At 32.9% G+C, this 26736-nt stretch overlaps 1 protein-coding gene across 2 annotated transcripts; it reads left to right on the top strand.

Annotated features, from left to right (window-relative positions):
- Positions 1-368: 368 nt before the first annotated feature.
- LOC106055336 (multidrug resistance-associated protein 1-like) lies at positions 369-25620 on the top strand. 2 transcript variants are annotated; one of them, XM_056025034.1, is made up of 30 exons: positions 369-488; positions 1842-2021; positions 2522-2641; positions 3025-3153; positions 3912-4022; positions 4574-4635; positions 4826-4957; positions 5558-5851; positions 6737-6914; positions 7526-7712; positions 8603-8736; positions 9560-9694; positions 9911-10057; positions 10844-10928; positions 11117-11186; positions 12157-12283; positions 12793-12969; positions 14966-15133; positions 15443-15611; positions 15750-15910; positions 16494-16731; positions 17794-18104; positions 18653-18852; positions 19487-19613; positions 20575-20676; positions 20961-21110; positions 21793-21951; positions 22835-23001; positions 24501-24695; positions 25325-25620. In XM_056025034.1, exons 1-30 carry the CDS (start codon positions 456-458, stop codon positions 25449-25451), a joined length of 4575 nt encoding a protein of 1524 aa, XP_055881009.1. In that variant the 5' UTR covers positions 369-455; the 3' UTR covers positions 25452-25620. The 2 variants fall into 2 exon arrangements, 1 of the variants encoding a protein (XP_055881009.1); XR_008777135.1 differs by lacking the exons at positions 24501-24695; positions 25325-25620 and having other exon boundaries at positions 21852-21951; positions 22835-22969.
- The last annotated feature ends 1116 nt before the right edge of the window (positions 25621-26736 follow it).

Here is a 26736-nt window from a genome sequence, read left to right as displayed (position 1 = left end):
ACTCTCTTAAAAACTAAAAACTAAAAAATACATTGATTTTGTATACATTAAGTTACACATAGAAGGCTTTTAATTAAAAAATCACTGGATGTGTACTGGGCAGCTACCAGAGGCTACCAGAAATAAATATACAGAAGCCTAAGAATGATAAATAAACAGAAGCCTAAGAATCTGGTGAACATGTCCTTGAGGCATGTGATTTGCAATGTCAATGTCAGATTGGCCCAATCAAATGATGCACCCCAACAGTATGATTGTGAGTAATGAGGACCTCTTCATTATACAGTAAGAAGGAAAGAGTAAGTAGTATAAATTATGATAATTTATTCACCAGCACCTGGCAGACATATTAGCTCTATAACATTCTAAGTTTCTCTTTTGAAATTGAGTTGAGAGTAAGACTGAAGTAAAAAAAATGTGTGTGCTGTGATATCTCTAAAAAAAATTATTTCAAAATGGATATATTTTGTGTGAAAGATTTTGAATGGGTAAGAGATTTACTACAAACATTGTTTTTTTAAATATATGCAAACAATGTGGGACCTTATTTTTGATGAATGAACTTTAGAATATTAATACATTAAATAATTACACTTTCAGGAATAGAAGTATGCGGCAACTGAGCACTTTCTAAGTTTGACAATAAACATTATTTGAAGCATTTAGTTTATTGATGTGCTTATGATTTTGACTTTGAAAAAAAAAGTTTTACTGTAGTAAGTCTTCCTTTTGTAAATATTTTCATAGATAAAAAGGGGTTTTATTTTCCAATTATTTTTTGTTATGTCAATTATGTTCCACTACGAAATTACATCTACTCATACAGACAGATCTTCAGCTCTGAAGAAATATTCAAAACATGTAAAACATTGTTCTTCTTTTCTCATTTTGTGCACATGGCTACCATTGACTTCAAAGTATATCAATCTCTTCCCAATCTAGGGAAGTCTTTCATCCAATGAGTTATCTGACTCTCTACATATTATTTGTAATAAGCGTATTACCGATTTCACCTCTCAGAAAGGTGTGTCTGCCCGAAGGTTACAGTCATAGCTTTTTAAATGTATTTTTTATAAGTTGTACAAATGAATTCTAACTCAAGGGCTCAAGCCAATACAATAACTACTTTGCTAGCAAAGTGATTATGAAAATAATGGGATTTTTTATTTCAGGATCCTTGTGCACCTCTGAGTCCACCCAGCTGCAATGGGTACCTCACATTAGTTAGGGAAAAGTAAAGGCGTTTGGTTGCTGTGCTGGCCACTGTTATGACATGATTAGGAATTAGTTATTTGTTTCGGGAATAGGGTAAAGTTTTACTTAGCGACGATGGCGTAAAGCTGGTTAAAAAACAAGAACGCTCTAAGTGACGCTAAAAGAAGATGCTTCGTATAGAGCAGTACAATAGATATACGGATTTACGGACATAGCTGACATTGGACGATTCCCTTCGTGATTATTAAATATATTTGTAAAGCAACATCAGCGTCGACTACATATTTGATTGTTTCGGCCTTTCGCCGATGTTACTGAAGTAGTTTGAGTTCAGCATTACTTCCAGTCAGACGTAGATCTACACTAGTTATATTTCATAGAATTAACACTGAGCGGAAGCCTTAACACCACATGACACCCTTGTTAACCTTGGGCCACAGAAACAGATGACCTTTACATCATCTGCCCTATAGACCACAAGGTCTGAAAGGGGAACTTTTAAAATTCTCACAAAATACAAAGGGGACTAATTCAATTTGTATTACCACATCTGTCAACTACAATCTGACACCTACTCAAGAACTATCCCCTCTTACCACAAGGTTTCTGATATTTCTATTTCTCAGGAGAACAACATCACATTCAGCAACAGTTCCTTGATGCCATTCACTGAATGTCTCAACTTCACTGTGTTGACATGGATCCCTTGTGGCTTTCTTTGGCTCACTGCTCCCTTTTACATCATACGTTTAATGTTAACCAAAACCTGTATAAGTCCTGTGAACTGGTTAAATAAGACAAAACTTGTAAGTTTACATATATTTACATATACTGTCAAATCAGGTTAATTGGACCACCTCCTGATGTGATTTTTTTTTTATTTAATTGGTTGGTCCAATTAACTGGATTTGTTTTGGTACTTTAGTATTTGGACCTAATAAGTCCTTTCCATTAAACTGGTGGTCAAATTAATTGGATTGGACTGTATAATAGGATGTTTTTGTCATTTTAGGATTCCATTCAAATAAGCAGCTGGTTGGATTAACTAAACTCAACTAAGTAAATAACTCATCCCTATCCTCACTAACATGCACAAACACTCACATAATTTTAGTTATCAAGAGTGAAAACATTTGCAACATCTGTACCTGTTTATATTTTTGTGAGCTATCTTCAAGATTAGTGTATAAATATAACTTTTAAACTAACTAGTTAGCCTAAAATAACAAATACATAACCCTACTCAGAATGTAAAGATTATCACCATAGATGTAATTCTTAATGCATTTTATTGTTTGTTGAACAGTTTTTCAGTATTGCTTTAAGCGTGGTATATTTTATATACACATTTGATGCATGGAGTGTTAACAGTTCTCTATTATTCAATGCAGAACGCTGGTCTGTGTGCATCTGGATTATATCTCTAGTAAGTTTTTAATTAGCTTTGGAATAACTTTTAAAATGAAAAAAAAAACTGTAATACTTACAATTGTAATAATTATTTTAAGTTTAAACTGAATTGTGGGTGCCAAGTTGGTCACAGATATTATTAACAAGTTATTAACAACATTAATGGAGATTGTTTTTGCTAGAGCATTATAATTACAAACACCATGCTGAAGACTGTCATTATAAGCAATGGTTTACTTCTTAAAAGCAGATTTTGAAACTTTTTCTGAATTGAACCATTAAACTTTTTTTTTTTTAACACTCGTTAATATATTTTTTTGGGGGGTAAATTTTGTTCTAAAATTTTTTTCTTTTGAATTTGCCAAACTTGAACTTGACATAGTCTCAACTTATCCCCAGTTTCTTCAGTCACTTCTTAATGGCATGGAAAAGTCAAGACATGTTATAAGGTCACCCATTTTATTTATATTTTGGACCCTGGCTTTTATTGTTTCATTTATTCCATTTTACACAGACCTGATTCTAAGGGTAAGATTTGTTTTAGAATAGAACCATACAATTTTACACTGGCCAGACCCAAAAGAGTAGATATAATTACATAGTTTGCAACTATTACACTATAAGATTTAAATGTTAAATTTGTTTTCAAATAAGTACCCTTAACTATGGAGGCACGGTTGCTGAGCGGTAAAGCGCTTGGCTTCTGAACTGGGGACCAGGGTTTGAATCCTGGTGAAGACTGGGATTTTTAATTTCGGGATCTTCGGGCGCCTCTGAGTCCACTCAGCTCTAATGGGTACCTGACATTACTTAGGGAAAATTAAAGGTGGTTGGTCGTTGTGCTGGCCACATGACACCCTTGTTAACCGTAGGCCACAGAAACAGATGACCTTTACATCATCCGCCCTATAGACCTTAAGGTCTGAAAGGAGAACTTTTTACCCTTAACTATTAAGCTCTTTAATACTTTATTCTATACATTCAATTGATTTTGCAAATTAGTGGGTTATAATTGTCATTCCAGGAAACAATTGAAGTGGCTGGAGATTTAAAATAGCTTATATTTCTCATGTACCTCACCAAAAAGTTGTCAAATATTTCTCATGTACCTCACCAAAAAGTTGTCAAATATTTCTCATGTACCTCACCAAAAAGTTGTCAAATATTTCTCATGTACCTCACCAAAAAGTTGTCAAATATTTCTCATGTACCTCACCAAAAAGTTGTCAAATATTTCTCATGTAACCAAAAAGTGTTCAAAGTTTGTTTTGTTTGCTTCCTTCCAGTTTGAGGAGAAAAATGGCACTGAGCTGACATTGTTGATTTTAAAAATCTTGTTCACAACAATTTTGTTTCTCTTATATTGTTTCCCAAACTATACAGTTCATAGGTCAAAGGTAAGGGGCATTAATTGTTTGTTTGTTGTTTTTTTTTGCAATAGGTTATTACCAACTCTCTGTTGAGACCGAGATCAGTAAGAGATCAGGAGACTAGTCAAAATGAATATAAGACACAGTTTCCTCTTCCTCCCTGCCGGGAGGGGACTGTGAGACGAAGTTTGGCCATAGCCATGAGAAATATGAGCCAACGTGGCCTGTCCTGCACTGTGTTATAAGAGCTTGTTCAGACCTGGACATCTTACACCACAGGAAAGTGTGGTCTCATCTGCTCCCAGGCTCCGCAGGCTTTTTGGGACTTGTCCCTGCACTCAAACCATTTTTCCATTTCTATTTTTTTGGATTGCTACAACCTGTTTATAGATTTGCAAAAAATATAAGAACCAATTATTGATTGAAAGCTGTATAGACATATAGCAATGATGAACTCATTAAGTGATTAGTTTCTGTCATATCCATTGATTTACTCTTCAAGGTTTTGATTATGCACATCAATGTTTCAATGTTATTTACTTTATTTCTTAATAGTGACTTTAATTTTGTTGTTCTAGCGTGACAATCCTGAGGTTACCGCCTCCATGTTATCTTGGATTACATTCAGCTGGTTAGACAGGTTAGTTTTAATAAGAGTTTCTCTTTGATACAGGACATGCCAATTAAAAGCAGTTTATAGCAATTTTTTTTTATACAAATGGATTTTTTTTTTTTCTGACTACTAGTTTACATATATATTTTCCTTTACTTTTCTGATCTAGACTTGTGCTACAAAACTATTAAAAACATTTTAAATTTATCACTTGTAGGTTAATACTCAAGGGATTCAGATCAACGCTCTCTGATGATGAGATCTTTGCTATCAACCCAAGAGACCAAAGTGAAAGTGCCGTCAATAAGTTTTTGCACTACTGTAATAAAGAGACGGAATCAGAAATTATGTAAGAATCAAACAAATATTGTCAGTGCTAGGAATTCTATTGAAGCTAATTTTTTCCAGTACATTTAAGCTTTTTTTTTTCAAATTCTTATTTGTGTTAGATGTCAAAATATGTTCTAAACAAATTACTACCTCATACTCCAACAAGTAATTTGATTCAAGTCACTTTGTTATGTGATTAAGATTTTTGATACATTCAACATTCATAGTAATATATTTAAGAGATATAAGTTCCCAACTGCAGGAAGTCAATCTAACAGAGTACATAAATAAGAACAAGTCAATAATTTTCTTTATTTTCTGAATAAGTCTTTGTGCTGTTTTTTTGTTTGTTTTTTGTTGAGATAATAATACAATTATTTAATTTTAGCTCAGTCTAAATCTAAATGAGTACAAATTTAAATTTATTGTTGACTGTGTAGAGATACAAAATTTCTTCATGTTTTCACTCAGATCAATTTTCCACTAGTTTCTTTCATGAACTGGCTTCTTTTAAGTGTATAATTTTTTTTTAAAGCATTTGTTTAGTCACTGTGTTGATATTTTATATTTGCTTATTTTTGGTGCATACAATTTAATTGATTTTTTTTCTGCTATTTAGGCCAAAGAAAAAATTGTCCTGTAGATGCTGGGGGAGAGTTTTCCAATTATGTGCATGTTGTAGAAAGCACAGAAAATTAGAGACCTCTATTCTTGTCAATTCCATTGGGGTGTCAGCCTATCAGTCTATTCAAGAGACATCTTTTAGTGAGATTGGCAGAGAGGCATCTGACCCAGCAAAAGATGTTTCTCTACTGAGGACCATGGTGAAGTGTTACTTACTAGAAGCCTTGACCTGTCAATGGGGGACTCTGATGTTTGTTCCTTCTGTTGTTCTCAGCCCTGTAATTCTTGGGTAGGTCAATACTTCTTTTTTTAACTGCTTTTGCGTAGTGCAAATGGCTGCCTGGTCGTGCGGTTTGCATGCTGGACTGTCGTTCAGATTTATCGATGGTCCCGGGTTCAAACCCTGCCCGCTCCCATCCCCCGTCGTCCTGCGGGAGGTTTGGACTAGGAAGTAATTATCTTCAACTCTGAAGGAATATCCGAAACATGTAAAACATTTTACAAACATTTTACAACTTCCATGCTTATAACATGCTTAGAGTGTTATGTTCCAATCACTTTTGTGGACCAGTGGCAGGAGGGGTACATAGGAGAAGGTTTCCATTCTGCTCAAGTCAGGATTTGAACCCCCAAGTGGCTTTTGCCACTGAGCCACACATCCTTAAAATCAAAAGATTTTTAAATTAATTTATACTTAATTTTTTGTATACAACTTTTGTTTTACTTAGTGAATAATTTCACTGTAAAGGTTTACTATGTATTTAATTTATATAAAATTTGACAATCAATTTTGCTTGTGTCATAGAAATGTTCTAGATCAGCCCAGTTAATGTTCTTGATACAAAGTCACTTTCCTCAACCGTTAGTTAAACTATTCCTTAACTTTGTTGCTCCCCCCATTTCCCCTTAGACTTCTCATTTTAAAATATCCATCTAAAAACATTGTGACAGAGTAGTAGAGCACATGGCCCAGGCTGGATCCCCAACGTAACTGTAGGTTAAGAAATATTTGTGTATATTCATTTCGATTCATTTTTTTGTCGCTGAACTGACTTTATTAAAATCTAACTTTATTAAACCAATTTTGAAAAACTTATCTCAAATTAATGGTATTTTCATTTTTGTTATTAAATCATATTTATTTTTATGTGCACATTTTAATTTTTTTATCTAGATTGTTGATTGACTTCATCAGTGACCAGTCAGAACCAACCTGGCATGGCTATATTTATTTTCTGGCCTTCATTTTACTTTCTGCTCTGTATACTTTCATTGGAACCATTGCGGAGTACAGCACAGCATGTTTCTCGGTCAGAGTACGAAGTACACTCATGGCAATGATTTATAGAAAGGTGGATATTTTTGCAAGCACATTATTAAGTAATAGTTTCACAATTAAGTCTAAAAATGTGCTTTACAATCATACATTAAAGTAAAACAATAGAAAGAGCAATAACTTCTGCCAACGATCTATATATTAAATGTTGTTCACTTCACTTGTCACTTCATATTTAATTGGTTTCAATACTAAATAAATTGATACTTGGTATTGTATTTGAAAGCAAAAAAAACCAGGGGTAATAATCTCCAGAGAATATAGAGTTAACTCTCAGTTACATATCTCTAAACACGCCAGAGAAGAAAAGCAAAGCACACGACACTAGCTCCAGCTGTAATAACCTGCCCAGTGTGCAGCCGAACATTCCGGGCTCACATAGGTCTCACCAGCCACATGAGGAGGCATAAAAACCCCAGTGCAAAGCCCTTAGCCCACTGGATGATAAAGTGGTCATCATCGAACCATGATGGACGAACTATATATACATATCTCTAAATATTTTTTCATTAATGGGAACATCATTTTCGTGTGTAAGAAAGTGACAAAGAAACAGAAACAAATTAATTCTAATTAATTGTGTAGACGTTTGCATATTATTGTTTAATTAAAGCTTGAACTTTTCAGGTGACAACCATGAGTAATGATGTTAAAAAGATATTCACATCTGGAGAAATTATGAATCTGATGTCGGTGGATACTGGCAATGTGGAAACTATGTTGGACTTTTCCATGTGGATCTTGATTAATTTTTTCAATATCGGCATTTGTGGGTACCTCCTGTACACAGTTGTAGGAGAAGCAATATTGGGAGGTAGTTCATTGTTTGTCATTTATAGCTGTGCCTCAGAAGTATGATAAGTGTTAAGTGCATCTAAAGTTTGTGTCTAGCTGTGTGTTTTATTGTTTTCTTTGAGTTTTGTTCTAAAAACTTGTGAGTTACCTGAATAATGAATTTTGCTTTAGTGAAGTTTTAGAGATGTTAAGCAGATTATTCACTTCCACTTCACCATATAACGTGTAAGGTGGATGGCGCTATGATTGTCATCTTGATGGTCCAGAGTTTGAACCCTGTCATCCAGCAGAAGTCTAGAGCTGGGGATGTAATAATCTTCAATTCTGAAGGAACATCTTAGCATAAAATGAAAACAAAAACCTCTCTCCTGAGACATTAAAGCAGTTGATGATGTTGATGACTGTAAAACAAGACTCTAATCCTGAGTCTGTGGACCAGGAAAGTCTTGAAACAATCATCAACAGTATAATAATTAGTTGTGGAGACAATTAGAATATGTCAATGTTTTAAAATGTTTTGGCATTGAACCACATATGTCTTCAATATCGATTATTGTAAAAAAAAATGTAGAATAATTTACTGGAAACCTTTCATTGAGTTTCTCAAGTTTTCAACAGTATTGATAATAATCCATGTAAATGGCATAGCTGGTCACATGGCTCATTTCATATTCATGAATGACTTCTTTCAGGATTAAAGCCATGTCTTTTTTTAAGTTTCACATTAGAGAAGAGAGAGGTGATAAGGAACTCAATGTGAGAAGCAAAGAAAAATTCATAAAGGGAAATAATTCACTCAACTATTTCAATTCATTTCTTTTATAAGCTTATTTCATGACAAAGTTTACACCATGAATCTGCTGAATGGTTTCATCTATTTTTTTTAACTGCAAGATATTTGTGATCTAGGCTTGGTTGTGATACTGGTGGTCTATGCTCTGAATGTAGCAGCTATGAAAAAGTTGTCGGAGTATCAAGATCAATTGATGACGATGAAAGACTGGAGAATGAAAACAACCAATGAAGTTTTGAATGGAATAAAGGTCAGAGTTCAAACTATTTTGTAAGATTCAATATTCAACAAAGACTGTTCATCTCATACCTGAGATGAACTCCTATTGAAAAATCAGAGCAGGAAGGACTAGTCCTCCCGTAGTGCTCTGGCGTTCATCTCATACAGATGAGATGAAAACCTGAGCATCAGCTATGGTCAGAATAGATTGGAATCAGTGGTACTGCAGGTTCTGCTAGGGTGTAGTACTATGTGTTGTAAGCTACCTAATGGTTACCATCTCCTGATTTTTTTTTTTCAATCCTGACTCCCAAAGCCTTTTGTTTGGGTTTAGCCTCAAAGCACTAGAGGTTTGGATTCAGAGTTGCTAGTTGTACAGGAGAAGGGGTAAAAGCGAGTGACTGTCGCCTAAACCAATAAGCTTAGGGTAGGAGGGGCTAGCTATCCTTGGCCATTGTTATGGCATGATTAGAAATTAGTTAATTGTTATATAGAAAGGGAAAGTTTTGACTTAGAGACAATGGCAACTAGTAAAAACTAGATGAAAATTTTAGTAAGAATAGTGAAATATAAACATATTTCTTTTGACAGCTTGATAGTGAATGTAGAGATCTAGCTTGATGACATTTGGTGGTTCCCTTCATTATTATTAAAATTCTTATTTGACATTCACTATCAGCGTTGACTAACTTGTATTGTTGGCCTTTTTCCTGCTTTATTTGAGTGTTACTCCCGTTTGACTTATCTGCATAATACACAACATGGAAGCACCTAGCACCACCTAGGAGAAGGAACATAATGACCAGACAAAAAGACTACCATGTTAATTTCTTGTATAATATTTTAAATTTCAGATCATTAAACTGTATGCATGGGAGAATATCTTTACTAAGAGACTTGAAGAGATACGAAATCAAGAGCTACAGATTCTTCTGAAGTATGCAATATTGAGTTGTACAGACATTCTTTGGCTGATAGCTTCTTTCTGGGTAAGGAGACATTAAAGTTACAAGAGAGGTTGTTTGAAATAAGATTTGATATTAAGGATTATCTCTTATTTTAGATTTTATAATATGGTAGCCACTTACTAAGAGGCTTTTAATGGATACATTGTTGAGATCTGATATGATAGCCCATTATTAATGATCTAATAATGAGAAAATAATAAGAAAACCATTTTTTCTCTATCTCTGGACTTAAAACAGATGCTTTACTTTATCATCGTAATGTATATGAATACATCCGAGAATAACTTTCTTGATGCCAACACTGCATTTTTGGCCATGAATTATGCAGATATCATCATGAGTTCAACAGACATGATCTCTTGTGTGATTGGAAAATTTATTGTTGTAAGTCATACCAAAACTAAATTATTTTTTTTTTTTATAAATTTTTTTTTAATACATACACAATAAGACTATAAATAATTTGACTGAATTTGATGCTAAATGCCTATGTAATATCTGATCACGTGTAAGGGTCAGGACCAGGGTTTATCTATTTCTCTGTCCACCATTTGATCATATTTTTGTTTATTAGTGTGGCTTTTACTTAACGTATAGCCATCATTAAACTCCATTAGAATAAGGGCTTGAAAAATTCATATAGTTCCTTTTATAATTCCTATATGGAAATTTGCTCTTGCTCATAATGTTTATATATTTCAACCAGTTATATTTTTTAAAGATTTAAGGATACTAAAATCTTGAGTTAAAAAAAAAGATTCATGTCCCCTATTTGGATTATTTAATTGCAATGCTTTTGATTCTGAAGAAAAAGGATGAGTGCAGTGATTCACATGTTTATGCTGACCGATTTGTGACCTACATATTTTGCAACAACTTATGCATCAAAGCTGTTGTACCCTGGGGTCTATTTAAATATTTAATTTAGTTTTCTGCCCCTCTTTTTAGCAAGGGCTTTTCTTTGGGACTAATTTGTGTGTCCTGCGACCTTCAAGAGAGCTCTCAACTAAGCTTGAATCATTGATTTTCTAAAAAATTGATCTACCATACTCTAGTCCCATATTAAATAAAGACCTAACTTAAATGTAGTATATATTTATAAATACATTTTCTTTTTTCTAAATGTCTACCTAGCCTCTGATTGTTATTATATCATTTCCATTTTTCAAGTGCATTAGTTCCATGAACAGGCTGAGTACTTTTCTGAACAGTGAAGAGCTCTCTGAGAATACAATGGTTGGAACATCAAATAACTGTAGGATTTTGTTTTTAATTTTATTTGTTAGATATAACAATTGCACTTCTATGTATTAAGGAATTTTAATAAAGATTTATGAATGTTTTTTTTGTCATTGTTGTTATTGTTGTTTATGTACTAAAATTATTATTTTTGAACAGGTATTTTTTCCCCTCATTTATTAATAAAAGTTTCTTTTTTTGCAGCTTTTTCTGTGATCACTTTCCACCGAGCTAGCTTTTCCTGGAATCAGTCTGGCCCCATTATTCTTAAAGAGTAAGTATAAAAACAAAGTTCTCTATCCACTAGCTTTGGTTCTATAAACTTTCTAGACATGAACAGAAGAAAGAAAGCGTCATATATTATCAATTTGTATAACTCTTTTTAGAATTAAAAGAAATTGTAAATACTATTTGGCAACAAATTAAATGGTTACAGTGTTTAATCACTGCCATTAAATTTAATTACATCATTTAATACGACATAGGTACAAGAATGAAAGTCCTCATTTTCATTTTTAGAGCCCTTAGAAAAGTTGGGATATCTTAGTACATAGAGTTATTCTTAAATAATTATTCTTCACTTAGACAGAAGGTCTCAATCTTTTTGGGCTAGTTGTGTACAAAAGAAATGTGTCCAACATCCATTAGGATTTAAAGTGTGTTAGGATAAAACTAGCATGTCACATTTCCATTATTTCTAAGCAAAAAAAAATATATTATTTTATTTTATCATTATTTTAGAGTAAATGTAAGGTCATGTCACATGTTTGTATTACTACTTCTTTCATTAGGATAGAATATTTCAACTATCCTCTACAATGTTATCAGTATATTAAACAACTCAATTTGTGAGACTTTTTTTTTCACTTTTTCTTTTAACCTTGTTGTTAATAATTATTTGGAATAGAATAGCATAGATTTTTTTTTACTAGGTATGCAACCATAATAATTAACTAACCATTGTTAATTTAAATGTAAAAAAAATATAACTCATTCATGACTCACCCAGCCAAATGTTATGATAAAAACAAAGAGCATTAACTCTTATAGAAATATGAAGAAGAAAAGGGAGGGAATAATAGCTAATTCATGCAATAGTAATACTTGCATATGGTTGGTAGGCAATGGATTAGTACCAAAATAGCTAATTATCTCTAAAAGATCTCGTAATAGATTAGAACAATATCTAATATATCTGTGTATGACATATTGAACATAATTTCTACTCAATTTCTAAATGTCAGCATCAACTTGTCAATACTGCCTGGTGAACTTGTAGCTATCATTGGAGCTGTAGGATCTGGCAAGTCTTCTCTTCTCTGTGCTATTTTAGGAGAGATGTTCAAAGTTCATGGCCACTTGAATGTCAAGGTGACTAGAATATTACAGTTTGACTAAAACATATTCTAAAGAAGTGAGAGTTCGTGACCAGTTGTTTTATGTAGATGTAATGAACTCAACACAATAAACAATTATCTTAACACTTCCCAGTTTAGCATAGTAACTATCTTTATACCGGTACTCCCCAGTTTAGCATAACAACTATTTTTATACTGCCCAGTTCAACATAACTATCTTTATACTGCCCAGTTCAACATAACAACTATCTTTACACTTCTTAGTTTAGCATAACAACTATCTTTACACTGTCCAGTTTAGCATAACAAATATCTTTACACTGCCCAGTTCAACATAACAACTATCTTTACACTTCCCAGTTTAGCATAACAACTATCTTTACACTCCCCAATTTAGCATAACAACTATCATTTCTCTTCCCTATTCACCACAACTATATTTACTCTTCTAAACAAATTTCCACAAATGTTTTTTTGAACAACACAACAAGTCCTAATGTTTGCACTTTCTTCCTTCCTTAGTCTACATTGTCCTACGTGTCACAAAAATCCTGGATACAGAATAACTCAGTGAAAGAAAATATTTTATTTGGATTGCCTTATGAGAAATGTTTATATCAAGAAGTTCTAGATGGATGTGCCTTAAAATCTGAAGTAGAGAAAATGCCTGGAGGAGACGACTCAGAGATAGGTGAGAATGTAAGTACAGTTCAACCTCTATAGAACTACAATATATTCAACTCAATCATTGCTTTACATTATTCAACTATAATAAAGTCAACTTCTTTTCCTTTTATCTTTGTTAAGTTTGCTCAAATGAAATGGTATAAATTAGCTTCCCTTTGAGGTTGAACCTAAGTTACAGAAATAAGTTGAAAGGCATGGAGGCTGAGTGATTAAGCGTTTGGCTTCTGAACCTGGGGTCCTGGGTTCTAATCTCGTCAAGACTGGGATTTTTTTTGTTGCTATTTTTTAGGGTGTCCCCTGAGTCCACCCAACTCTAATGGGCACCTGACACAAGTTGGGGAAAGTAAAGGGAGTTGGTTGTTGTACTAGCCACATGACACCCTGCTTGTTAACCATTGGCCAAAGAAACAGATGACCTTAACATCATCTGCCCTATAGATTGTAAGGTCTGAAAAGGGAACCTTACTTTTTTATGCTTGTTTGTCAGTCTCTGACAGTCATCAGCCATCTCTGTGTTATTAAGAGCAATGGAAGGAAATTAATTTACAGTATTCATTAGCAAATATGACATTTGATATTGATACATCCCTCACCAGCACATTGTTGTCCCACTATCTCAAGGGCAAATATTTGTCACTATTTGGTTATTAATATCAAGAAGTAAAACAGGTCAAGTATTTTAACATTTTCTTTTAATGTGCTTATGATGTAGTAAATAAAAGGTTTGGTAATTGGATCTTTGGGATAAAATAAAACAGCTTGTAATTAGTATAGTAAATCAGGCCTTGCAATCTATAGGGGAGATGATGTAAAGATCATCAGTTTCTATGGCCTACAATTAATGAGGGTTTCATGAGGCCGGTACAAGGACCAACCATCTTTACTTTCCCCAACTAGTGTCAGGTACCCATCAGAGATGGGTGGGCTCAGGGATGTCCTAAAAAGCTTGAAACTAAAATAGTCTTTACCGAGATTCAAACCCAAGACCCCTCCGTTTTGAAGCTAAGCACCTTACCACTTAGCCACCAGGCTCCCAGAATATAATTAATGGTGTCAAATTGTTCCTAGATGCCATAACAGTGTTAATAAGCTTCTTTATTTACTTTTATTTTTAGTATAAGCCTAATCCTAAAAAACATGGAAGCCGAAAAGAAACCGAAAAGAAAGAAAACAAAGGCCATCTATGTATAACATGGTATCACACCATCTTAAAAGATCTGAAATCCATGGAAACCTAACTGTAAAGAGGCTGTGGAAGTTGCCTATGACTGATCTCTGTGGAGATCACCTTGCCCGCCATATGTGCAAACAGCATGGGTTTTATAACAAATGAATACTCATGTTTGACCTAGAGTAGCATGATTAGTAAAATCACTTAATTGGAGACACAGAAGACTTAAAAGTAAAGTAGCCATAATTGCACTGTTAGATGAACACTAATATAAAAAAATAACTTGATAAACTACTCAGAGAGACATTAAGATAAAGAAACATTTCTTGAGACATTAAGATAAGAAACATTTATTATCTCAATGGTAGGACAAATTCTATAAGTGCCTTTAACTAGTGCTATTAAAGCATGGAATGAGTTGCCTGAATCAGCCAGGAAAACTAATGATTTTAACAGAGTTTAAGTCTTTAATTAATTAACATGTCTAACTAAATTAACACAGGGATACCTCTTAAGATGTGATTAAATTCTTATTTTCAAGAAACATCTGTAAACCTCAAAGAAAATATTTCCACATTTTCTTTAACTAGGCATGATGTGGTTCTACCGTGTTTTTTTATTTATTCAGCATTACTTCACTTAACAGAAACATGAGTCCTAAAGACATTTGTTTCATCAATGTTTCAATGTATTTTAATGGAATTATATATTACATAGAAAACTAAAAATTCTGATTTGATAGAGGGCATTTGTATTAAATTTGTCCTCTACTGTCTTGTCTTTTAATAGGCCTATCTTTGACCAGTGCTCATTTTGTCATTTATTTATAATATAAAGGGTGTCAACTTGTCAGGTGGTCAGAAACAAAGAATCTCTTTGGCCAGAGCTGTTTATAATCAAGCTGATATTTATTTATTAGATGACCCTCTAAGTGCTTTAGACAACCATATTGCAGAAGAAATCTTTAACAATGTAATTAGTAAAAGTGGAATGCTTAAGGAAAAGGTTAGATTGTTTCCTACTGTTTTTTACTTTATAATCATGCTTCAATTTACTTTTTAAGTTTTTACCTTAAAATGAGTTTTACTTTATAATCATGATAACAACTTTAATCCACAATTAGATTTTGACCTTAAAATAAGTTTTTACCTTAAATGATAAAATAAATAATGATGCTTTGTCATAAAAGAAAAATGTATTTATTTCACAAAATTCACCTAATCACAAAATATCATTTGTCTTTAATTATGTATTGTCTTATACTTTCAAATCCAAATGTATCATGTGCATATATAAGACTTACACTATTTACAGATAAGGTTGTTGGTGACTTACAACATGAACTATCTTTCAAGTGTAGACAGAATTATTGTGTTGTCCAATGGCTCCATTGTTGGCTGTGGAACATATGATGAATTGTGTCAACAAGGAGTAATTAACCCAGCATTTCTTCAATATTTGTCTAAGTCATTGGCTAAGAAAGGTGCAGACAATCTTGTCATTCTCAATGAACTGAATACAAAACTTTGTGATTTATTTCTAATTGTATGTGATTTCTAGTCAGAAGATGTATAATGTTAAAAACTAATTTAAAAAAAAACAATCACAATGAATGTTTCAGGGGCTGTGAAACCAACTTACAAAGCTGCTCCTACTTATTATTCACTCAAGATGAGTCAGGGAACAGAAATTGTCAAAAGTGGCTTGACATCATCCTGTCATGAATGTCATGTCATCAGGCAACAGCATATTATTCATGATGAACAAGCTGAGACAGGAAAGGTAACTCTATATCCTAACTTACTGTAACTCTTACTTTCTTAAACTAAAAATTACTATAATTATAACTTTTTATAACTATAACCTAGATATATAGTAAATGATATATGTTATAGCTTATCAGTGCATATTTAAAACCCTAACACATTCAAAACCACTATCTGTTCCTCTCTCCCATCTGGAAAAAAAAGATCTTATTATTGTAATTTTAAGGGAGGCTACTCATATAAACCAAAAAAAAAGATACTATAACAGTGATTGTGAAAGATATGAGAACACAACAAACATATTAGAAATCTTCATTTTCAGTTCTATTATCTAAAAAGTTCAATCCTGCTGCCTATTACAACTATCACAGAGTCTTAGGAATGGTTGCCTTCCAAAAACATCAGGAATGTCTTTTACTGCTCAGGAATGACCTTACACCAGGGGTTCTCAACCTGTGGGTCGCAGACTCAGGAGCCAAGTAAAGTTTCTGGTTTCCATCAGAACCTTTGGCACCTAGCATTTTAATATTTAGAAATCTCCTTCCATTCTACATTCAGGGAGTCACTAAAATTTGTTTATTAACTGAAAACATGTTCAGGTCAAATGGTCACTCTACTGGATGCTAGTTCAAGGACTTGGGTGGAAGCAATCAGTAATCATACTTGTCTTTCTGTTGGCCTATCATGCAATGTTTAATGTGGGAAATATTTGGCTGGCCAACTGGAATGATGACATGTTACTCAATAACTTCACATCTCTCCCTGGAAACACAACAGAGAGATACCAGAGAAACAGCTACTATCTCTGTGTATACACAGTGTTTGGTATACTGCAAAGTAAGTCTTCTTCATTTAGGTCTCAAACACTTGTACCGTACCTAGAGTCTTTTTTTTTTTGATTTGTTGAAATACAAATTTTTATCATCTAACCTACTTACTGATTTATTTATAATAAATTCTTGTATTTTTATATCTAAAATGTAGCTTAACTATTAATATTTATTTAGGTGTGGTGGGTTTGGCACAGAACAAACTAAATGACATGACGAAGGCAACTCGTAGGACGACTCCACTGCACGTGGGACCCACGTCTCTCCCTTTCACTGAACTAGGTTCCACCATATTTCTCTCCATCTGGCTGCAGGTCTTTAGAAACTCTAACAATAATATTAACCTAATAACTAAATCTATCTCAACAGAAACAATTTTCAAGCTAAGTAAAATCACAATTAAGAAAATATAAGCAAATTATACTAAAATATACTAAACTAAATCTAACTACCATGAAACAAAACGAAGAAAACAATATAGAAAATATTTGAAAGTACAGAAACAGGAAAAACTGTTACTTGTGGACATCTACTTCTGGTTCTGTGGTGGGTTTGGCTCAGAACAAACTAAATGACATGACGAAGGCAACTCGTAGGACGATTCCAAACTGTTTATTATACACTAAAGACCTGCAGCCCAGCCATACATAAACACATGGTGTAGAACCAGGCACAAACAGGGAGTGGAGACAACGTTGGCCCAGTAACAAACAGACACTACAGCGACAAGAGATGCCGATAGAATGGACAGTGCCCACGTTGTTCTGCCTTTTTACGCGGACACAAGGGGGAAGGGTCACGTGGATATCTGGGTGGCCGGTGTGGCCTGAAAAAGTATCCACTCCACTACATAGGCAACTTTTAAAATAATTAGAATACATATATCTAACTTTGTATATTTCCATATTGTTTAAGTGTCACCTGAAGTCTGGTATAAAGAAATTTAACTATATTTGTAGTAAATTGATACATTAATATACCAGTAACAAGAATTTAACATATTTTCAAAACCTTTTTATTTTCTCATTATCAGTCAATGAATACAAGACTTAAATGATTTTTTTTTCAGCCCTTTGTGCATTTGTTTACATGTTTCTGCTACAATTTCGACAAATCTCTGCTTCAAGAAAATTTCACACCCTACTGCTGCACAGTATAATGAATGCACCTGTTAGATTCTTTGACAGTACACCCATCGGCCGCATACTGAATCGATTTGGTGAGGACATTGTATCCGTGGACTACGATATTTACAGCAAAGCTAACTACACGTTGAATAATGCTTTACGTTGTCTGGCCACCCTCATATTTATTTCATGCATCATGCCTAGATTTCTGATAGTCGTAGCCGTGGTTGTAGGAGTTCTGTATATCATTCAGGTAATAACATTTTCTGGGTACTGGACATGATCTCATGTAGGGGGTATTGGGCAACAACATTGGTGCTCCTAGAACTTATCGCTACGTTATGAGACAGCAGAAAAAGATTTAGAATATATTTAGACAGGAAATCTTTTATGCTTTCTTAAACCCCATCCATTCCCTGTTTTCCTGGTAATGAACATTGGATGTAGGATTTAGCAAATTATATGGAACTTGTCATATGCCCATACTACTTCACTTTTCTTTTTAAAACAAGAAAAACATTTTAAAAATATGTTTTTTGAAAAGACAATACCTCCATCATAAAACTTCACTTATAATAAAATAATAAAAAAACAAACAAAAAAAAAAACAGTTAAAAAAATATTCAGTTTCTTTTGTTCCTTTCAGAAGACAGTAATCTGTTCATATCAACTGAGATTTTGTGGAATTTTATCGTATTGTATCTATAATGATTTATTCTTTTTTTTTTCACAATGCTATACTCTTACTTTTTTACTTACTCTACAAAGATTTACTCAAAAGTTCTCAAACTACTTTCCCAGCAACTGTATATTCGGTCCTCATGTCAACTCAGAAGAATGGCAAGTATCCAACAGTCTCCAATATTCATACATTTTAGTGAAACTCTGTCTGGTATCAGTGTCATTCGAGCTTATCAGGCACAAGGCAGGTTCATCAGGGATCTATTTACAAAAATAGACCACTTCCAGGGCCTAAGAATAGCATCTATAGCAATAGCTAGGTACGAGCATCCTAAGAATAGCATCTATAGCAATAGCTAGGTACGAGCATTGATTGTTTGGTATCTGGACATTTTTATTCTTAAATACTTCAAGCTTTGACTAGCACACACTTGGAAAGACCCTAGACACAGTATATAAAGCAATGGATGAAACGAGTCATCTAAATACTTATAGTGTCCCAGTGGTACACAAGACTAGATGGGTGGCAGAGTCTCTTGTCCAGTGTAAACCCCACCCTTCATTCCCTGTTTTCCTGGTAATATACTTTGGTGTAAGATTTAGCAAATTATCTGGACCTCATCATATGCCCATACTACTTAACTTTTCTTTTAAAAAAACAACAACAATTAGAGGGTCATTACAAGGTCTAATAAATCTGAGTGAGTGTTAACTATATGATTTGTTTTTGTAAAACAAAAAGTAATTCAATTGATCCTTTTTTTGTATAACAGTTGGGACATTATTCCTCAAAAGAAAACTTAGAGCTTAGTTACATTTACTTTTAGATGGTTTAAAACAAGATTTTTAAAATGTTTGAAATGGTCTTTAGTATACTTTAAAAAAAAATGTTTTAGATGGTTTTAATACTGATTTTTTAAAATGTTTTAAGCATGGTTTTTGTGTATATTTTAGATGGTTCGAAGCACGTCTGGATATACTGAGCAGTGTCATCATTGGAGCATCCACCATCTTTGCTGTTGTGAACAGGCACAGTCTCTCACCTGGACTAGTTGCTCTCATTGTCACCTGTGCTATCCGAGTCAAGAAAAAATTTTTTTCACTTTTGTATTTCAATAAGCCGACACTTAACATCTTTTAGTAATCTCCACATTGCATGTATAGTGATGTCCACATTACATCTTTTAGTAATCTCCACATTACATCTTTTAGTAATCTCCACATTACATCTTTTAGTAATCTCTACATTACATCTATAGTGTTGTTCACATTACATCTATTGTGATGTCGACATGACATCTTTTAGTAATCTCCACATTACATCTATAGTGATGTCCACATATCTTAAAACTTTTAGAGTGGCCACAAAAAGGATGTAGATCTTAAGAACTGTTATGAACAAAGTTCATTTAAGCTATTTTATCTCCGTTGATCCTGCAGTATAATTGAATGATGTGATCAATTTGCATCAATTTTAAAGAGCACAACTTTTTGGAGACAATACTTGAATGGGCACATACAGAAAAGAATTCTTCTTGTCAAAAGTTAAAAACTTAAAAAAAAAATAAAAAAATAGGGATATTTCATTTGAATATTTTTTAAAATATAGATTATAGATATAATATATATATATATAATATAGTTTATAGATATCAATATGTTAAGATTTAATTAAGTTAAGGGTTGGTTTAAGGTTAATAGGATTGTAAGGTAGAATTGAGTTGGGTTTAAAGGTAATGATTGTAGAGTAGAATTGTGTTAGCGGCTAGTTGAAGGATTAATATTTATGTTTAAAGGTCTAGCATTAGGTTTACATTAATGTTACATAGAGAGGTTAGTGTATATCTCTTTTAAAAACTCAATATCAGATTTCAGATTCATTATATATTTTTTTGCATTTGCCATCCACACACTTCTAAAACATCCTGGGATTATCTTTAAAAAAATTTGCAGTACCGGTACCGGGTATCTGGTCTTTCTATTTATAAATGAACTATATTTATGGATGTAGACACTTTAATACAATCATGTATGTTATTTAGGTGAATAAGGAAATGAGTAAGTTCGCTACAATATTTGGTGAGCTGGAGAATGATGTTGTTTCCATAGAAAGAATACAACAGTTTTCAAAGATTGAAAATGAGGTAATGAAAACACTAGAAATCAGGACCCAATATTAAAAAATTATTCTTATTTGCAAGATGTGTCTTTTTTCAAATATCACATCTACTCAGTTGGATTGCAGCTTTAAAGACCTTGAAGAATCAACTGTGAGAATGTTAATTAAACTAAACAATGAAAACAATTTAAACTTATGTTCTTAATAATGATTAAGTTGATGGAGCTAAGCTTTTTTTTTTCACTTGTAGGACTACTTGTGTTTGAGAGTATATATAGCTTATTAACAAGTTTCAACATTTTTTTCCAGAATTCTTTCACTAGAAATAATTTGTCAACAAATGATAAAGATTGGCTAACAACTGGCTCTATCCAGTTTATAGAGTATTGTGCTAGTTATGGAGCAGGAAATGGTCCAGTTCTCAGAAACGTGAATTTCTCAATTAAAGGAGGAGAAAAAGTACATGAGATTTTTAAAATTATACATTTTGTTAAAGAGAACATTTTAGTTTTATTTTCAGTCTTAGTTGTATTTATGGGCTTGCAGGTTGAAAGAATTAAATCAATGGATAAAGTTGCCATCATTCTGTTTCAATGCAGTGGTTCTTGTGCCTGATACAAAAGCCACTGAAATTTAAAGCATAGATCCAATATTAAACATATTCAAATTCCATTTGGCTTTAACTCCACTGTCTAGTTTTGTATAATAGAGATACTAAAAAGCATAGGCTAACAATAATGGCTATTAGTAGCACAAAGACAAAGCCTAATATGGATTTAACAAATTAACATTGCTTTACAATGTTAGAGTCCATAGTTGTATCTCTTGCTTTACAATGTTAGAGTCCATAATTGTTACTCTTGAGAACATATTGATTTCACTTCATGCTAACAAATTTATCCTGGTATTGGTGAATGACAATCCCATATATTTTTTATAACCAATAATTTTATGAACAAAACAAAATTTAAAACAAATTTGCTAAAGATGTTCTTTGGTTTAACTAAAATGATTTATTATGTTGTGTCTAAATTTATATGGGTAAAAGATACAAACAATTTAAAAAAACATTATGATTTGTTAATATTTTATGGTCATAGTTTTGTTTGTAGAAACTAATAAACTAGGATACAATTTTCAGATTGGTATTGTTGGAAAAACAGGAGCAGGTAAATCCTCCATTGCTTTGGCTCTTTTTAGATTTATGGAAGAAACAAGTGGATCTGTATTGATTGATAGTGTGAACATTGCTCATGTTAATTTGAAATCTCTGAGAAACAATTTGACCATCCTACCCCAGGTATGTGGCAAGTAGTTTAGGATTGACACTCATGTCACCAATAATTTCTTTTTAGCAACACTTATAAAACTGCCAGACATTTTTACAAAGGTTATATCAACTCACTCTGTCTGTCTGGTAAAACATTTGTACACATTATTTCTCTGAAATCCAAGCTGAAATTTGTACAATTATTTCTTTTACTTGACAATACAAGAATCAATAAAAAAAAAATGAATCTATTAGTTAATTAACTAATGGTAATAAACTATTTTGTTTGGTGTCTCAAACCAGGGAATGAAGTTGACTGAATAGGTGGTATTAGCCGGATTAGTCCCCTTTATAGGTCACCGCTCTAAATTGAAAGAAACAATATATAACAATACAATCTTCACCAGTCATAAGTTCCTCACTAGATGAGTGGTTTGCATGTCTGCCCAAGAAGGCAAGAGCCATGAGTTAGAATTCATGTCATTCCTTTTTTTTTTTTTTTGTAAATGCTTTTAAAAACCAATAACTTTAAAATCCCCCCCCCCTCCCCCCATTTTCCTAACTTGTCCAGATAAGTGATAGGATCATAGCATATTGAGAAAGTTAAAAGCATGAAATTGCTTTAAACAAAAACAATGGGTAAAAATTTTTCTAATCACACAGATTTACTTTAGTTAGTTTAGATCTATTACAAATCTAATCACATGAAACTGATTGATACAATTACACTTAATATATGCTTTGTTTTTTCTAAAAAGTATTTTTTTATGTTTCTCTTGTTAAATTTCTTTTTTAATCTATTGAAATAAAACCAGAATAAACCAATACAATATCAACATCTTTGGTGGAAACTCATCTTTAAGTTTATGTCTTAAAAATCTAAAACTGTGTAACTTAAACCTTGACCTCACAGGAGCCAGTTCTATTTACTGGCACTTTGCGCTTTAACCTGGATCCACGAGGAGAAAAAACAGATTCTGAGATATGGAAGGCTCTTGAATTATCTCATCTAAAAACTTGTGTCGAGGGCTTACCCAATAAACTGGACTATGAAGTGGAAGAAGCTGGTGAGAATTTAAGGTACATATTTTTTTTGCCTTCATATACAGCAGGGGTTCTCAACCTGTGGGTCGCGACCCCCTTGGGGGTTAAATGACGATTTGCCAGGGGTCGCCTAAGACCATCGAAAGTTGTCTACTCTTCTATTGCTGTATGTGTGTGTGTGTGTGTGGGGGGGTTGCGGCAGAGTGACGGATTGTAACAAGGGGTCGCCGAACATAAAAGGTTGAGAACCGCTGATATACAGCAATAACATTAATGCAATGTACTAAATTGTTGTAAACAATTATATCTAAGGTAGTTAAATGTTAAACTTTTATAAAGATGCATAATAAAAAGACAGTCTAAATTAATTTCATATTACATGTTCAAAGATTTATAATAGAAAGGCACAGTCAGTCTTTATTAACATTGCTTGTCAGTTGTAACCAGTTTCACTATAACTCACACCTTTTTTCAAACACATTTCATATTTTTTTAGTCTAGGTCTACTTTTTGGCTGGAATTGCTCCACTTTAAAAATACACTTTTCTCTTCTAAATTGTAATTCTTTTTTGTTTCAAACTCCAGTTTACTCTTGATAATCTGACAGTTATGGGACCGGGGGGGGGGGGGGGGTTGTATTACTGAAAAAGACAAAGTTATCAATCAAAAAATACAAAACATATGATTTCAGTTATCATGTACTGCACTAAGTTACAATTTAAGCCTGACCTATATCCTAAAAATATATGTAATACAGGAGACATTAATTACATGAATTTAAGTTGGGCACCACATCAGATTAAAAAGTGTGGTGATAATTAAGTGTCAGACTATCAAGCATACCTGTACATTCAACATCCTATGTCTTTAAAGAACTGAAAATGGGAGGAGGGAGGGAGCGATGACTCTAGAACAATGTTAAGAAAGGACTGGTGAGTCAGTAACAAAAAGGGAACAAGAAAACAAAAAGCTTAGTGAAGAGATCAAAAGTTTACTGAACAGAAAAAACCTTTAGTAAATAGAACACAAGCTTAGTGAATCAAACAAAACTTAAGTGAACAGAATGTAAGCTTAGTGAATCACAACAAAACATAAGTGAACAGAACATAAGCTTAGTGAATTAAACATAACTTAAGTGAACAGAACATAATCTTAGTGAATCAAAACTTAAGTCACTAGAACATAAGCTTAGTGAATCAAACAAAATTTCAATAGCTTTGTAAATATAAAAGTTTAGTGAACGAAACAAAAGTTTAAGTAGGCAATGTATTCTTATCACAATTCAGCGCTGTAGATATTTCTTTGTATTTTTTTTTTTGTCCTTTTCATAATGCAAGCGTATTTCTACATAATGAATGATCAGAAAATCTAAAATTGAATTGTTTTTCTATTAAATTCTTATTTAAAATGTGTGCTATTAGTTGCACATCCTCTTGCATTAAATGTAAACATTTATTTTCAAAGGTTTTTGTTGCTATGACAATGAGTTTATGCTTTGACTCTAACACAATCTCAAAATAAAAATATTTCTGTAGCATGGGCCAACGACAGCTTCTCTGTTTAGCAAGGACTTTATTGAAAAAGACAAAAATTTTGATTCTCGATGAGCCCACAGCATCCATTGATTTAGAGACTGAGATAGTAATCAACAAAACTATCTTTAGTGAATTCAGTCAATGTACAGTCCTTACTATCACTCACAGACTTAACTCTGTGCTCCACTTTGATAAGTAAGTAAACTACTTTTCATTGGTTTTTGGGGCAAATACTTTGTTCAATGGATTTAAATTGATTGGTTTGGTTTGAATCAACCTTTTTACATTAAAGAAAAACTATATTGGTTTATGTTAATTGCAAAATAAAATTTCCATGCTGATATTTTGTCTAGTTTATCCAAAGGACTCTTGTAGTTCAGCAGTTTTCATATTAAGCCCAGTAGTTGTTTACTGTCAGTATCTATTCTAATTTTTACTTCAGATATTTTTTAAAGTTAATTCCTTTACAACTTTTAAAACATTACCTTTCCTCATTGAAACTATAATTCTTTTTTTTTTTTTTGCATTTGTAGAGCATGTTTTTATGTTCTCACATTCTCAGTGCACTACTACTTTGTAGGCATAGGGTGAAGGGGCTAGAGAGAGAAGGTTTCTGTGCCGCCTACTGTTCAGCAAACACAACTCAGCTCAAGTCATGATCTCAACTTGAGCCTCCTTGATAGGTGGCTTAGTGGTTTTCACCACTCCGCCACTTAGTTGTATAAGTTTTAAAGCTAGTCACCATATTTTGCTTAATAAGGGCATACATTCGAAGAGGTGATTTATTTATGTAGAAATTATCTTTAATTTTTTATTTTACCTAGAATTCTGGTGATGGATGAGGGACAAGTTGTTGAGTTTGATACACCACAGAATCTTTTATCAAGGCCTGATTCTTTATTTTATTCAATGTCACAAAATGGGTTCTCAGTACAGAACTCGGAAGTGTGACATAAATGTATAATCTCTGTATATAGTTTGTTTTTCCTGATGCTGTAAGAGTAAAGTATTATTTGTTTCAATGTCTTTTGTAAATCAGGGGTGTTAATTTAAGCTTTAAGAATGTTTTAGAAAGTTTGTTTGTGGAATTGGCCTGTTAATAATGCAAACAATCATCTTTTAAGCAAATCTTTTGTTTATGGTACTCATCTTACCTGTGACTATGGTCTCATCTGGAGCATAGGCCACCAACAAGCTTCCTTGGTTCTGGCCAAATCTCTCCAACTGTCCCTGCTTGCCCATTAGCTTGGCATTTGCATTCAAATCTCAGCACTCATCTATAATTCCTCTTTCCTTGGAAGTTCCAGGTGAGGGCTTGTCATATGGGTTTGTGAAGGGATTGGCCAATTCTATTGCCAGCATCATTAAAGGATATCTTCTTCAATGAGCTGCTGCTTTGTTATTGGCCACAGTTCCTCATTAGTGATAATGTCTGGTCCATGAGAATATTATGGTGCAGTAGTGGTTACATTATAAAAAATATAAGTGAAAAAAAAGGAAAAGGGACCTAGCCAATAATCATTTATTCCATTTTAATATTTCAGTACGGTACATTGTTGACTTTTTGTTTTTTAAAGTATTATATAGAAGATTGTAATAACAAATGTTACTTTTAGTTTGTACTGTGTCATTTATGTCACTTTAGGTTTTTTAATGTCATTTATGTTACTTTTAGTTTGAAATGTCATTTATGTTACTTTTTAGTTTGTACTGTGAGTGTCATTTATGCTTTGTTTTTAATGCTTTTTGTTATTCATTTTACTTTGCTATAAGTGTTTTCTTTTTTTCTATACACTTATTAATGACTTTGTTTTCATTTGTGTGTATATATCATCAGTCATTCAGTCAAGATCTGGTATTTTGTGTGAGCTGTTTGAACTCTTTGATGTCTACATTTAATTTTTTTTTCGTTGCCAATTTAACCCCTTCAATTATTTTTATTTATTGTCAGTTGTTCCTGTGTCCCTTGTGAATGTAAATACCTTTAGTTTTATTGGTAGCCAAACAAGATTATTTTAATTAGTGCACTCTTAAACATGCCTGTGGAATAAACTTATTGATTTTGTGGGCAATGACTTAACAGCCTTAAAAGCCTTTTAGGTACTTTAAAAAAAAAATATTGAAGTTCAGTTTACGATTAAGTTTTTGAAATTATTTAGTGGGAAGACATGAGCCTTTCAATTAATCATTTTATTTGTGATCTTTCCTTCAAAATGTACTACTAAACAAAATATCT

Source organism: Biomphalaria glabrata, chromosome 3, assembly GCF_947242115.1.
Source record: "Biomphalaria glabrata chromosome 3, xgBioGlab47.1, whole genome shotgun sequence".
NCBI classification, from domain to species: Eukaryota; Metazoa; Mollusca; class Gastropoda; family Planorbidae; genus Biomphalaria; species Biomphalaria glabrata.
This window is presented reverse-complemented; position numbering and strand designations above follow the sequence as displayed.